This window comes from Aptenodytes patagonicus, chromosome 10 (assembly GCF_965638725.1).
Source record: "Aptenodytes patagonicus chromosome 10, bAptPat1.pri.cur, whole genome shotgun sequence".
NCBI classification, from domain to species: Eukaryota; Metazoa; Chordata; class Aves; order Sphenisciformes; family Spheniscidae; genus Aptenodytes; species Aptenodytes patagonicus.
Window position 1 is genome coordinate 781,345 of NC_134958.1, and position 16,272 is coordinate 797,616.

A 16,272-nucleotide genomic window follows, 5' to 3' on the forward strand; every position below is an offset into this window, starting at 1 on the left:
AAAGGATGAAAACCAGGGTCAAATAAAAGCAGCACACTGAAGTAGTAGATTGTCTGTCCAAAACAATAACACAAATTAAGCCATGCTAAAATAATAGATGCTGTACCCAGAAGCTAATATTGTCACTACAGAACAGACTATTACGGTATGTAAGCCTAGAGGATGTTGTGTTGCTGAAGCATATTCTAGGAAAACATACTGCATAACGCTTGAAAGATAATATTAAAGATAGCACATCATAAGAGGTGAGCGATGCTTGTCTGACAAAGAGAAGGTCAAACTTGAATAAAGCTTGTTTGACAGGAGAAATAGAATTGCTGCCAGCACTTCACTAGCAGTGATGTAGAAAAATTACTAGCGGGTATATTGAGAGCCAAAACAGGAGGTCAGCTTGGTGGAGATAAAAACTGCATTTGTGTCTTTATTAATAAACTGGTCTGCAAATCTGAAACAAGAGGACATGCTTTAAAAACATCTCTGGTGTTTAGAAATTGAGTCCCATTAGACTCCTAATGGCTTTTGTTGTCTACTGTCTTTCAACAGCTACTAGATACTTCTACCAACTTATGAAACTTACCTCTAAAGGAATAAATTATTGACTGTCAAGAGAACTATTTGATTACAGAATGTAGTATGATATTAGTGCTTCTTAATTTTTGGTGGTCTCAGAGAACTACAGTCCTCTTCAAGACTGGGCTTTCTTGACAGTCTCTGGCTTGTCAAAGTGATAGTAAGAAGTAAAATGCAGAGTGCATTTTAAGCACTTTATTCTGACCACAGAACACATCAGAATGGTAAAGCATAATTATCCATAAAGGATAAAGAGGCATATTTTAGCTCTTCTGATACAAATGGTAACAGTAAATGGAACCAAGTAATTAATTATAGCATATAAAAGCAAACAGATAATTGATTATTGCAAATCTTTCCATATCACACAGCCAACATTGCCACAAAATATTTGACTTGGACCGCTATATCGTGGTCTTACTTGCAAGCTGAAGTCCCATCGTGTTTCTCCCGAAGAAATCCAAGCAAACAGCCACTTGGTTTGAGACCACCTGCAAGAGTGGTCCCTTAGGGCTCAAACAATAGCATGTTCCTTGGTGCTTCTTACACTGAACACGAGCATTTCACTGAGACATGCAGGTTGGTTTGTGGTAACAGCATAGACAAAAGTGACAGTAGGGCAGGAATGTTAAATGGCTACCTGGGACATAGGAGCGAGCTGCTGACCACCTTGGGCAACAAAGAGTACACGTGCAATAGCAAATAGTTTAGTGTCATAAGAGCAGATCAGAAGGTCAAAGCAGTTGGTGCTGAAGATGCAAGTGTCCACACGAAAAATGTTTTGGGGGCATTTGCTTCATACCAGTTCTATTTTTGGCCCTGTGGACTGAAAGCCCGTTAGTTGTTGAGCACATCAGGTGTGATCTTGGAGATCATCATCTGCCTTGGTTGCATTGGTAAAATATCTAGATCACACTCAGACATTCCAGTGGTCAAACCAAATGTGGTGAATTGGGAAGACAGAGATTTGCTTCAAAAGTGTACCCCTGTTGTAAAATAAAATGTTAATGGTGGTAAACCCGTAAGTCATATAAATATCCTACTGTTAAAGACCAAGAACAATATATACACCTAGGGTCAAGAACAAAGGAGCAGACCATGTCTGGGAAACAGTCACATGTTTCAGAGGCTATGATGTTCACAGCTGCTGTTGGTATGAAGTTGTTTCTTCTCCTGTGGACTTGTATCCGCTTCCTAGCTAAGATTTAAGGAACTACCTAAAATAGCCTCAAATACTTTAAAAATTATCTTCAAAAAACCCAACCTAGGAGGCTAAAAAATTTACATAAGTCAGACGAATTTCAAGACTTACAGCAGTGGAAGAAAAAATGAATCAATGTATAATCACATACAGAATAAAAAGATGACATCAGCCAGCGTTGCTTACTGAGATAAGACAAAGAAATCAGATTTTCTTCTGTTGATAAGCAAACCGGCTTAACTGATATGAGAGAAGGAAAAGACTTGAAATACCAAAATGCTAATATGATTTTTGAAAATTGTTTTTCATGACATTCCCTATGTGAGCAAGATAAATACAGTAAAGGTGAAATTGGTAGGAAATAGCGTACAGTTGTACTGTGGTATTTGGGAGTAATTCTTTTGGCAGACCTATCATGTGGGGTATCAACCAATATCATACAGGTCGATTTCAGCCAATGTTCTCAGCAAGTTGAACGAACAGAATTTCACAGAGTCTGTAGAAGACACCAAACTGAAATGGGTTGCAAGGATCTGAAAGGACGGAGTTAGAATTCAAAACATTCATCACATATTACTGAATTCACTTCACTGCCTTGACACTACTCCTGTAAAAACTAGTTCTATATTTGGAAGAAACAATTAAAAATGGCAAAAAAGTGATTAGATAGCAGTAGAAGGCATATAATATTTGGCATTGAAAGCACTGTTGATGTAATACTAGCGCAAAAAAGGCTACTATAATTCTGGAAAGTATTAGTATGTGTCTCGTGAGACAGAGATGACTGGGCTCTATGGGCACCTGTTAACATCAGCTGAAGTTGTCTTTCCAGTTTTTGGAATCACACTAAAAGTAAACAAATTGAATAGAAAGAGGATGACAAAAGCCAGAACAAGCAGAGATTCACAAAACAATCTGTGAGGATAGACTGAAAGGATTTGGTTTGTTTTGCCTTATTGAGAGATAAAACTAAGGAGGAAGGTGGTGACAGTAGTTCAAATGCATTGAAGAGTGTAACAGTATACTTTTTTTTTCCCCATGGCTAATGATGTTAGTTACATATTAGATGTCAAAAAAGACAAGAAGGTATGCTTACTCACAATTACAAAATACACAAGTAGCATTCACGTAGCAAATACTATAAAGCTCAGCATATTCTGTCCTGTAACAGTTACCTTTCTTTTTTAACTGAAGCAACTCAAAAAAAGTCTCAAGATAATTCTCACGAAAATAAAGAGACTGACCTTCTTAACAAAACATAAAAGAAAATGGTTGTTTTCCCCACTGTTAGCTGTCATGCTATAGATAGAAACCAAATCAAATTATACGCTGTTTGTTGCAGCTCTGCTTGAAAGGAATAATAAGTTGGAATAATTACGCATAAACACTAAAAAGACACACAGAAATTAGAAGCTATAGGCCGGTACGCTGGAATTCAAAGCATGGCTTTTGGTTCTGTTGGACTTTTTCTACCTGATAGGACATGCATAAATCCTTCTGAATTCCACAATCCCTTTTTATAATTAATAGGAAAATGCATGTCTCCTTGTCCTCTGCTTTTATTTTTTTTATAAAAGAAAATTTGAACCAACATGCCTTTTAAAGTTCCCAAATGAAATTCCACTACTTTGTTTGCAGTATCTTCCCTGCCTTATGGATGCAGAAAAGCATCAGATCTATCCTGCTTGTGCTAAATGGAGCAGGAAGACCTACAGGTTAAGATAAAAAACTGCTTTAGTTCTTACTCATCCATTTTATATGTATTCTTCTCTCCTGGTTTATTTTACATTCAATAATGAGTTCATTGTGTCTCTCTCTCCTTATTTCATCCTGGTATATGTGCAGCTGATGGACAAGAATTCCTTTGGCGAGGCTGCAATTACACTGGTGATACCTAGAGCTACACATCATTTATGAATCTGTGATAGCGTTGACAAATCACTTGCTGCTGTTTGGCCTCTGATCAAGAAACCTCATTTCTCAAAGAGAAGAATCAGAGTCAAAAAGATGTTTTGCCACATCACGCCTCTGAGATTCCAGGGTAACATAAACAAGTCCAACCAGTTCCAGCAGTCAACTCCAGAGCAGCTGCTAGCACACCAGTCAGCAGCCTGCTCTTTACCGCTACTTGTTTCCCGAAAACAGAGCACAGTCTTTTCTGTGTTCAACAGGGTTTTCATTTTTTTCTAGTTAACTTGCATCTTTTTATACACCATATTCTTCACCATAGTATCAAGGACATTTTTAAACAGCTCTATCAGCAACACAATTAGAAGACGTGGGCTACCTAGAAAATCCTCTCTTTACATAGGTTTTAATCTGAAAATTAGTAAAATTTTCAGCAGAGCGAATAAGAGTTTACATGAGGCAAGTGCAGAAGAAAACTCTCTTACAAAAATGGTATGTATTAAACAGTATAAAAGTGCAGGTGTCTGTATGTATGTGTTTGTTTTTTTGCTAGAATTCTTTATATGTCAATTAATCCTGTCTTTATTTTCAGGTTTACCAAAACTTCTGATCGTGCAAGCTATCTTAAGAATACTCTCTACTGATCAAGGAGGTAAATCTCATGGTTGACAAAGTTTCATCAGTTTCAACAATAATTTCTGCATCAGCAGGAACTGGAGAGGTTTCAGATATTTTCTCCTATTTAGAGTCCCAGGGAGACACGACTGTGTAGGTGCTCCACTGATCACCTGGAAAATGTGCATAAAGAAAAAGTCTGGCACCTGTCCCATGAAAGTAGTCAGAATTTCACTTTTGCAGCAAAACAGAGAATCTCTTTAGTTTCACACTTCATTGTAATATTCTACTTCCCAAACAGATCAGAGGAAGATTTGAGCATATTTATAAACTCATGTTTTCCAAGTCATTACATTTTTTTAAATGCACATCTTGATATTTTTTCAGCCAGTTGCTTTAAGATTCCTTTTATCCTGAAGCTGCATTACAAAAATGATGCAGTGTTATTTCTGCTTCTAAAATGTAATGATCTAAAGAAAAGGCTTAAATGTTTTAGAAATAAAAATAGAAAATATTTCCTAATCTTGGTTAATTATTTCTATTAATCTCAAGCTGCCATTTACTGTTTTAAATCTCTGATATCCCTTTTCCCCACCAAAGGACAGAAGAGACGTGGGAAAGGAAGGGTATTAAGACTTATGCCTGACTCTAGAGTGAAACCAGTGGCAAGAAAAAAAAATGCATAGACTCTTGTGTGCATGAAACACAAGCATATACAAGAGAGACTCAGTCAAATCATTATATATTGGTGTCCTGGTTTCGGCAGGGATAGAGTTAATTTCCTTCCTAGTAGCTGGTACAGTGCTGTGTTTTGGATTTAGGGTGAGAACAAAGTTGATAACACACCGATGTTTTAGTTGTTGCTGAGCAGTGCTTACACTAGTCAAGGACTTTTCAGCTTCCCATGCTCTACCGACTGAGGAGGCTGGAGGTGCACAAGAAGCCGGGAGGGGGCACAGCCAGGACAGCTGACCCCAACTGGCCAAAGGGACATTCCATACCATGGGACGTCATGCTCAGCATATAAAGCTGGGGGAAGAAGAAGGAGGAAGGGGGGGACGTTTGGAGCGATGGCGTTTGTCTTCCCAAGTCACCGTCATGCGTGATGGAGCCCTGCTTTCCTGGGGATGGCTGAACACCTGCCTGCCGATGGGAAGCAGTGAATGAATTCCTTGGTTTGCTTTGCTTGCGTGTGCGGCTTTTGCTTTACCTATTAAACTGTCTTTATCTCAACCCACGAGTTTTCTCACTTTTACCCTTCCGATTCTCTCCCCCATCCCACTGCGGTGGGAGTGAGCAAGCGGCTGGGTGGTGATTAGTTGCCGGCTGAGGTAAAACCACGACAATTGGTTCATCTGCAACATCTTGACTGAATTCATGGAGTTGTTAATAATTCTTTAGAACACTATTTTACTTCCTGTAATATTACTGGAAGATTTCCAGAGTGCATATATATACACACAGGAAAAAGGATTTTCTAGAATTTTAGCTAAGCAGGTTGAGTGCAGAAATATATTGTATTTATCAATTCCTACCCACATCAACTGAAAATGTATTTAGTTTCCCCCTACTTCAGCTTCTTACCCCACAAAAAAAAAGTTAGATATCCATCATTTTGTTTACCTGACCAAAAGGCAGGCACAAACATGAAGTTAGGAAAGAAAAAAAAAAAAGACAGTTGGAAAAACTGGATTATTAAATTCTGTAGTTCATTGTCATCCCCAATACAGCACCAAATAGATTCCTTAACTTGCAATAAATCTTGTTTCCTCAGTACCACTATTCAAGTGTATAGCAAGGGCATCCATTTCTTCCCCAGCCTGTTTACATAATACATCTGTTCCATTGTCACTGTCTTCCGATGTGAATATGGAAGGGAATTTACACTGATGAAAAGTCTCTGTAATCTACCTATTTACATTATTTACATTTGAAGAGAAGAGCAATAGATTCCCCAAATCCAGCTCTTTATACCTCATACATTAGGTGAATATATTATTTTATTTTTAAACATTGCAGATCAACTATATCAGCCACACAGCATACGCAATCAGCCCTTATATTAATGAAGTCTTTTGTAACTTCAGTTTAAAAAAAAAAATCAAATCTATTAAGGATATGGTAGAACACAAACAAAGACTTGTATCACTGAATACTGTGGTCTCAGTATTTTGAAACAGAACAGAAAATTTTGGGGCTTGGTATTGCTGTTAACTTTTATTAACTAAAAGTGTTCCTGTCTGGGCTATTCTTTCACAATGACGCAAAGACTAATTGCAGTATACTCATCCATTAGCTACTTTTTTTTTTTCCCATTATACTATGCCCGAGATTAGAAAGATGAGAAATGCCATTGGGCTCAGTAAAGGAAAAGCATCTCAAAGAGATCACATAAAAAAAAAAAGTTTCATTATTTTGTACAAGGTGATACTGAACTCAAAGGAAACTTAAAAGTGTAACCACAACTCTGCTTCAAGCCTTCCAGTGGGGGCTGCTGGTGAGTGTTTACAGTGAAGTACACCTAAAGCCATATAACGTATGACAAAACTATATCAACTTAAAGCTGCATTAGTTCAAGAGAGCTTGTTTAGATGTAATTACGCCTAAGCCTTCAATAGTGCCACAACACCATTATTCACTAAAGGATAAGTATAAACTTAAGTTCGTATTTAACTTTTTAACGACAAAATACTTGGAAGAAATGAAGTGGTAATGACAACAGAGGGGTCTTATAGATTTCAAAGAATTCTTGCAATACGACAAACTTACTTTTGTTATGACAATGGCAGACTGATTGAAAAGGGGAAAAGATGACCGTTACCAACAACCTCTTTTATACTGTGGTATGAACAAGACTGACTGGATTTAGCTGTTACTACTGGTCAATGAAGGAATAGCAGCTCAGTTTGGCATAATACATGCAAATATACATGTTCTATTTTTATTAATTGCTGTAGTATTTTATACACTAAACTAGAATTCTGCCATCTGACTAGACATCCTTCCCTTACCCAGTCTGCACCAGCAGCCTGAGAAGGAGCTTTATTTTTAAGGGAAAAAACCCCCAAAACCTCAAACACAATTCACAATATTTTAATCAGTCAACGTAGTTACCTCAAGCAATTAAGACATAAGATGGGATATACGTCTACTTTTCACTTTTCTTTCTACAAACAGTGGTTCTTTCTTAAAGCCCACTTCCCAACACAGCTAATGCAGATTGAGTGGAGAACTCTTTAATATTTAAAAGCAATTTATCTTCTAACAGGCTTCTTATTTCCCCATTACAGTCACCACCAACCAATATGCAGCGGCCGTGACCAAGGTAATGGTTTTATTTGTCCTGTTTCAACCTGAATGGCTATAAAATGACTGATTCATTTACTAAACAATACCAGATCAATTGATTTTCATCTGGGCCACAGGACTGATCTTTTCAAGTCCAAATCCAAATCCAAGATTTATATTCAAGGAACAAAACTGGTATGATACTATTAACTATAGTTACTAGTAACTGCGCACTACACAAGTGCATTAAAAACAAACACGATGGAGGTAAGACATAAAGGAGACAAAAGCCTGAGTACCACAAGACAAGGTTAGAATAACTCCTAAAGCCTATACTCTTTGGGAAAACACAGCTGACTCAGGCAGTTCCAGCAAATAGTTATTATAAAAAGGCTAGAAAAGTGGTCAAAATAAGAAAATATATACTTGTTTCAAAAGAGCATAGTTTGAATAGACAGAGTTTGAAATATGCATTAGCAAGACACTTATTTTGGTGACAGTTTTTCCTAATGTGGAACCAAATGACCACACTGCAAGGGGAGTTTAGTAAAACATTACTGGTTCCTTTGGTTTCAAACGTCAGCATCACATTTCCTCCTTCAGGCATATACAAAATAAGGCTGTATTGATACTGATCTCCAAGTTCCGTTCTTCAGTCAGACACCACTAAACATAATACAACTCCTTCCTATAAAACAACAGAAAACCCACTTTCATCCACATGTTAAAGAGGCAACTCCCATCCCTGGCCCCTGTAATCCGACTTGCCACTCTATGTATGTATAGGGTAAGACAAGTTCACCCATCTTGACACCATAAACAATCTACAGGTTACTCTGTGGCAGAAACTTCAGACCAAAGGGTTTTTAAAATCTGACCAGTCACCAAATGATCAGTAAGATCTTCATCAACTAGATCACGAAGCTATTGCTCGTAAACTACCACTCATAGAAAGAGTCTATGTTACCATTAAAAGCAACTCAGGAGAGTGCATGCAACTCCGGAAGCTTATCCAGAGTGATGGTTTCATCAGGAGAGAGAGAATGATGCTTATTCTAAGGCACCTATAAAAAATAACAAGATAGGGATGGAATGAAAGAAGCCACTGGGGAAAAAGAAAGCTAGAAAATAACAAGCGAGGACTGGAACAATAAAGAGTTATTCTCGATTACAGCGTACAAAGAAACAAAACACTGGCTAGCATTTCTCTGATATTTTTCTAAAAAGCCATCAATCCTTCCATTAATACACATGCATCATCACAATGCCTCTATGTCCTTACAGAACTTTAAACCTGAGCATTACTCATGTACCGCTCATGTCTCCTCTCATCCATATACCCTATTACTTTCACTCCAGTATGTCTCCAAAATCACGTTATAATAAATAATACATAAGCAATCAGCCCATAGTGTATTTTTTCTCTCCAGCTAGAGACAGAGAATAGGACTATCCAACGGGGCTCTTGTGCACTAATGCATTATTTATGTACCAAAGTTTCAATGACCTTACCTTGTGTTACTAGAATGAAAATAGCAGCATTCTAAACCTTTCTTTTGTACTAAATTGGAGAAAGAACACTACTGTATTATCTGGCTATATCTCTGGTTGGCCAGATTGCTGTCTACCTGCTCCTGCCTACATGGAGAGATGAAACAATTCATTAAACAATAGGTTATGCTTTGGTTATATAATGAAGATTACTTCAAGGAACTTGATCTACAACTGGTACTTTTCCATCCACAAATAAGAATTCAGAAGTTGACAGTGAACCTGTTATAGGGGTAAGAGAGTAAAAAAAAAAAAAATTTAAAATTCATAAAAATAATGTAAACTCTAGATCAGCTATTAGTCACTTTTCTTTAAAGTTATTACTTATTAGTCACTTTTCTTTAACATTATTACTGCTCCTGCAAATATTAAAAGGAAACACAAACTACTATTTGCTTAAATGATAAAAGTAAGTATTCTCTGGACATGCATGAATCCATGTGTAAAGAAGATGGGGCAGGCTGTGAAAACCAAGAAGCTACAAACTGTGCATTTTGTGTGTTTTGTGGAACTCCCTTAAGAACCAATTTACAAAATGTGGTTTCCTATACTAAATCCAAATTGCTGTGCAATTCAAGTAATAAACAGAAGTTAAACATGTTTTGTCTTAGAGGACAAACTGACATTGAGAAGACACCCTTCTTCAAAGGCTGCACACCAAGTATTCAAAGAACGTATTTCCTTATCACAGAACAGTTGAGGCTGGAAGGGACCTCTGGAGACCATCTTGTCTAACAACCCTGCTCAAGCAGGGTCACCTAGAGCGGATTGCCCAGGACCACGTCCAGATGGCTTTTGAGTATCTCCAAGGACAGAGATTCCGTCTGTGGATTCCATTGTCTGTGAATAGACTGTCTATAATATCAGTCACCCAGCTCACTGAAAGTGAAATCAAGAAAGATTTGACTGCAGTAATACTGCATGTCACTCAGGAGAAGGAGTTTTTCAAGTAATGCATTCTTTTAGTAGACTACTCCAGCTAGGAAGTATATCTTGAAAGTTTTAAATTCTGAAGAATTGTTAGGTGTTCTGCAGACATTAAAAGGTAAAATATCATATTCATCCATTAGATATAAAACATGAAAGACTGTTTGGTTAATAAGTATTGCCAGGTACGTGGCAGGACCTGAAGATACATTTTGTAACAAACCGTTAGCGACTGCTGAGGCAGAATCCCTGATTGAAACACGTCCTCCCTGTTGGCGTGGAAAACAGTGTGAAGAGAAAACAGAACTGCTGCTCAAGAGTCAACGCATACTGTTTTCAGAATAATCTGAGAAGTAGTGTTGTTGTAGCAGTTCCTCTGTAAAGTCCCTTTAACCTCTTGCTGTACTCCCTTCTTTATTTCAGTGGAAACAAAAATGGAGGTCCTAGTATGACATCTTCTAACCATGCAGACGCTGTATGCCCCATAGACTACACCTGATAATTTTCATAAACTGGCCTTGGGGTAAGTTGGCTTCTCTGTAAATATAGCATAAGAAATGCTTCAGTAATTCAGAAGAAAAAAATGTCACTAGACTGAGAGACTGAAAGAGGTCTTTCACCTGCTGGGTTAAAGGTAGAACAAATACATTTAATTCGTAGAACTGATCGCATGAGATGTAACATCAAAGTTAGTTCTCGTTTTCTAACAGCCTATGTTATCTAATAATGTATACAAATGTAGAGACTTTAAATAGTGGAACCAATTTGGGTTCCACTATTTTGGATCTTCCCTATGCACTTTCTTTAATTAGGTCCTCAGACCTTTATATTCCTAATGTACAACTATGACTAGGTAAAATGGCTGTGGTCCCCCCCCATTCCTCATAAAATCATGAAAAAGTAACGAAAATACTGGCTATTGCTAGCTGTTTCTTCATAGATACACCATCTAATGCCTAACACAGTACTGTAGAAAAATATCTGCAAAATGCAAATCTACAATCTAGTGTCATTATTTGAATGTAAAAACAAATTTTAAAATAAACTTTCATATTAGCAATATTTAATTACTTGTGTAACATACTTTCAACTTGACTATACGTTTACTGTAAAAGTAGTTGTCCACGTACAAAAGGAAATTTTTAGTAGCTCAAGCTTTGGATGCTCATTATTACTAAATACAACCTTTGGCTAAAGGCACAATTCTTCATCTTTAAAATGAATGTATTGGATGATTATTTTTTCAAGGCAGATAAAGAAAGCAAAGATTCAGCCAAGGTGACAATTACCATCTGTCTAGCTACAGTAATTATGTGCTCCCAATTAAGTGTATGCTCATATTGAAAATCACCATATTTGTGTATTACTAGATGTACTAAAGTTATGTATATGACTGTCTGCTTTGAAGTCTGTTAACACAGGAGATAAAGATCATGAATAAATCTGTGTCAATGCCCTCTGTGAGTTAAGTTCCTTTCTACCACCTCTTCATACATGGATGCTACCGTTTACACTTCTTTCCTCTTTCCTCCACACCCTTCTCTTCCCTTTTTTGGGGACTGACTACCTGTTTGAGGGCTTACTGGGAGTACAACTAAGGACAGAATTAAAATCAGTTTAGCCTTGCACTCTCACAAGTACATAACAAGTTATAGGTTGCATACAGGATGCAGAACACTGCTCATGAGGATGAATACAGAAACAAACATGCCTTGAAAACTGTTAAAGGAAGCACTGTAATATCTGAACACTCTGGATTACTCCTGTGAATACATTTATACAGCTATAAGAAAACCAAGAGCAGTGTACTGTTTCATTCTTTTTATAGAATTTAAATCTTGTGAAATTTAATTTTCAAGTTACTGAAATTCAAAGCAATACAATTGCTTACAAACATATTTGACTAAATATATTCAGAAAATTCCTTCAAAACAAACTTGTAAAATTTTAGCCTTTTGACTTCCATGGGACTATTTCACCCTATGAACAAAACCAAAACATAAGCAGAATTTTTGTGACCAAATTCAATAGAAGCAAGATCAGGTACCATACAGAAATTAATGTCCAACTCTAGTAAGAACAATGTTTTACTTAAAAGACAATATTAAAATACTATTACCTCCAGCAAGGATCTTCTCTTCCAAATCATTCATTTGTTTCTTGTAAGCTTTTAAAGCAGCTTCTTTAAATGATGGTCGTATTCTCTTTTTCTTTGGAGTTTCAGTAAGCATCTCTGGGACATTCTGATTTTCATCTTCCCTTACTTCTATGTCAGCAGCCATGTCACTTTCAACTTCCAGTATCTCTTCACTGACCACACTGTCAAACTGCATGTCATATTGCTCCTCTGGTAGTATTGCATATAGAGTTTCATATGAAGGCTGCCCCAGTTCATATTCTTGGACCTGCTCACTAGTTTCACTACTATTAGTTCTATTTTCTAGTTTAGCAAGGACTTGTTCCATTACTTCCACATAGTCTGTTTCATTCTCACCAGGTAGTCCAATTAAGTCTTCCTCATACTCTGCTTTGTAGCAATAAGGCTCAGCATAAACATCAGAATCGAGTGTTGTACTCGATTCATTTGCAGTAGACTGAGATAAAGTTCTAAACCTTCCCATGAAAGATGATCCACTGTCTTCATATCCACTTAAACTTTGTGTACTTTTATTCCAGACTACTTCTAAAGCTGACTTAGCACGTTGAAGTGTAGATCCAAATTTAGGAAAGCTGAAAGTCTTATCAGAAAGATCTATGCTTAATCGGCTATGCCACGATTTAGGGGCTGTTTCTTCTGAGTCGTCGCTTGGTAGTTCACTCTGACTTCGGTACATCATAGGCAATCTGTTTTGATTCTGATAAGGGGAGATAGAATTTGCTTCCTGATAATCATCATATTGACCAGTCCACTGACTTTGTGATTCGCTATCAAGGCCTGGACACAATGGAGAAGTACCATCAAGGGTAAAATCGTAGCTTTCAGTATCATACTGGAGGTCAGAACTTTGGCACTTTCCAAAATCTGTCTGTTGATCTGAAGGGCTGCTCATATCATACACAAAAACTTCCTGCGTGGATGAGTCTAGGCCCAAATCTGCCCCTTGTTCCAACTGATTCCAGTCTTTCCACGGGGAAAGATCATCATGTAAAGAAAGCTGAGAATCACTATAGTGGCTTCTGTCTCCAGATGCACATATTATTCCATTGCTTACTCCACTGTCAACAGTTTCTGTGTTCTCTACTTCATTTTGCTCTGGATACTGTTGCATATCTTGGACAAACGTCTGTTCCTGGGAACTGCCATACCAGTTTGTAGAATCATCTTGCCTTCGCTGCCAAAGTTCTCGGTCGGAGGAAGACAATAGTGAACTGCCATTTGTTCTGCTAAAATACTGGTTTTCTGAAAAATCTTCAGAGTAAGACTGGCACAATTTTGAGAAATCTGACTCTGAACGGCTAAGTTTTGGTGTTGCAAAGTCATTCTGTAAATGCCATAGAGGAGTCACGTCTGAATAATAGGTCGTCGACTGTTTTTCCATGTTGTCAAATTCTGGTGACCGATTGCCATAATTTCTTCTGTCTGAAAAGGTGCTATTGTCAGCAGTTCTGTTAAGGTCTTTAGTATCTGGGGACTCAATACTCCCCTTCGTAGCGCTTGGTTTTATTTGAAGTGCTGATTTAGATATCTTTGCATAACTGTTCTTATTTATATCTGATTCCAAGTCTTTATCACTGTCAGGTGACTCCCAGTCATGCATTTTAGTTTTTGTCTCCACAGTTAAAAGCTTCATATCCATACTCTCATACGTCTGAGAGGAAGGTAGTCCTCTTTCTTTCTTGTCTTTTATGTCATGGGAAAATATATCTGTAGAAATTCCAATGCCAGTTCCCTTAAGTTTATAAGACTTTTTTAAAATCAAATCTCTCTGTTGTGATGATTCAAAGTAAACGAGAATGGGTCTTGGCTTTGCATTTGGACAGTCTCTTTGCTGCCCCAGTCTTTGGGCAAACTCAATTTTAATAGTGCTTTGTGCCTCTGAGAACCCCATTTTATCTATTAATATTTTGTAAACGATGCTTTCAGTTTTTTCAAGCCTCTCTTCAGGCACATTTAGAAACCTAAGACTCGCTTTGTTTCCTGGATGGCCTATCTGCTTAATGTAGTCATGTATGTCCCGAGTTTCTCTTCTGGACTGTACAAATCCAGTTCGCAATTGTTCAATTTCATTTTGTACAACTTCTACACTACTAGAAATTTCATCAATTGATTGTTTCAGAGCATTAACATGCCCTCTTAATTCAGAGAGTTCTGTTTCAATTTGACTTATTCCCTGAAGCTCTTTAAAGATCATTTCCATAACATCATGGGTTTGACTAATACAACCTGTTGAACTAAAGCCAGGTTCAAGAGTATTTGATTTCTGGTGACGGCCAGTTCTGTCTAGAGACTTACTTCTTAAGCCCCATGTTTTCTTCCATGTACCTAGTTCTGAGTCCGATGAGACACATTCTTGGCTCTTCTTCCATTTCCTTAGTTTTCGTAAAGCTCCCAGCTTCAGTGTGTGTAAAGTGCGTTCTCCATCAGAACTTCCATCAGATGGTGCAAGGCTGCTTAAGCTTTTTCTGTTGCGTCTCACAGGCATTGTGTGTGGTAAGTATTCGTTTTTCTTACTGTTACTTTTTACTTCACTTAATGACTCAGAATATGAACTATCATTTGAAGACAGATCTTGAACTATATCTTCATTATTATTGTTTGTTACAAAAATATGCTTTTGCAGTCCATTGGCAATAGCAACTCTGTAACTGAATGTTGGAGAAAGTGAAAATTCTCTATTACTTTCCTCTTCTTCAGTTGATAAGTTGCGAGCAGATGGACACTTGGCAATCTTTTTAACAGTGCTTTTTAAAGTATTCGAAAATTTTGGATTCTTTGTTTGTCCAATCGGAGTTAAGTCTTGTTCCTTTTTGCTCTGACAACTCTCTTTCCTTTTTGTACTATTTCCCGATTTCCTTGTAAACATTCCTTTGCAAATCTTATATATGTAAGACGAGATCAGGCTCTTTAAGAGGGCAGAAACCATGGAGTGTAATTTATATTAAGCTGTTTCCACAAAACACAATTGTTGATCCAGACAAGTATTTGTATCTCCAACAGGATCATCAGCAAATATTTCATCAACAGAAACTATAGACATATAAAATACCGATGTTCTGGTATCATTTGACAGAGAAAAAAAAAAATCACACATCTGCTTGTTCAAAACCAAATCCTGAAGGGGGTTTTGTATGTCTTGCAAAATCTCAGTCTGTTGCGCATGGCTTCTTGAAGTGTCTAAAAAGGAGGGAATGACATTACAATGGCTGCCAAACAAACTTGTCATTCAATAATACTGATGTTGTTTTAACTGGGTTACAATGGAAACACAGAGCAGTTAAGCATTTATTTATACTTTCCCCATAATTGTCTGAATAGAATGTTGCATGAACAATTGAAGCTGAAAGCAGTTCTAGGCAAATATTTTTACATAAATGAATAAGCTATACTTATTTACAGGCTTCTTTGTCCAGTTTAATTCTCCGAGATATTTGGTATTAATGCCATCTGCTTTCCTTCAGAGTAATGACACTTCAATTTAGATCCATATGATATACAGCAGTGGTCAAAAAACTGACAGGGGAACAAGTTGTTACTAGCTAGTAAAATAGAAGTAGAAAGGTGTCTCTTGGTTCATATTTGGAGCAAGGTAGCATTCTGTGCAACAAATCAGTATTGTATCCACGAAGTACTGTTCTATCTTGAGATTGAATTAGGCACATGACTATGGTTTGAGAAATAGATGCTTTCATTTTATATGAGACTTTAACACGTTATGGTAAGCCAGGACTTAAAGTGGGCATACCTCCTTGGTTTCTCCTCTTTAAGAGGAAAAAAACCACCCCAAACTATAGAAAATAACAGAAAATCATAATGACAGCTGATGGAACATGCTCACCCAGGTTACTAAATTTTACACTGTTCTGGTCACAGAAAAAAAAACCACACCAAAACACCCCACCCTACACAAAACAAGAGGAAGAGGGAGAAACAAATATGATTTGTAAGTCTTAGGACAAAAACAGATGCCATTACAACAGGAAAGCAATTTGATCTAAAATATAGAGAAGAAAAGATTTCATGAGGTATTTGGAAGCTTCTATTCCGTAAAACA

At 37.2% G+C, this 16,272-nt stretch overlaps 1 protein-coding gene across 6 annotated transcripts in view; it reads right to left on the reverse strand.

The window, feature by feature from the left end:
* Positions 1-16,272, reverse strand: part of UNC13C (unc-13 homolog C) — a 238,892-nt gene that overhangs the window by 165,739 nt on the left and 56,881 nt on the right. The window contains exon 1 of one of the 6 annotated variants that reach the window (XM_076347736.1): positions 12,180-15,242. The exons of the other annotated variants lie outside the window; for them this stretch is intronic. Coding sequence (XP_076203851.1) covers positions 12,180-15,144 — 2,965 coding nt within the window. The 5' untranslated portion in view covers positions 15,145-15,242. Of the gene's footprint in view, positions 1-12,179; positions 15,243-16,272 lie in introns of those variants that run through there. 6 annotated transcript variants of the gene reach the window in all.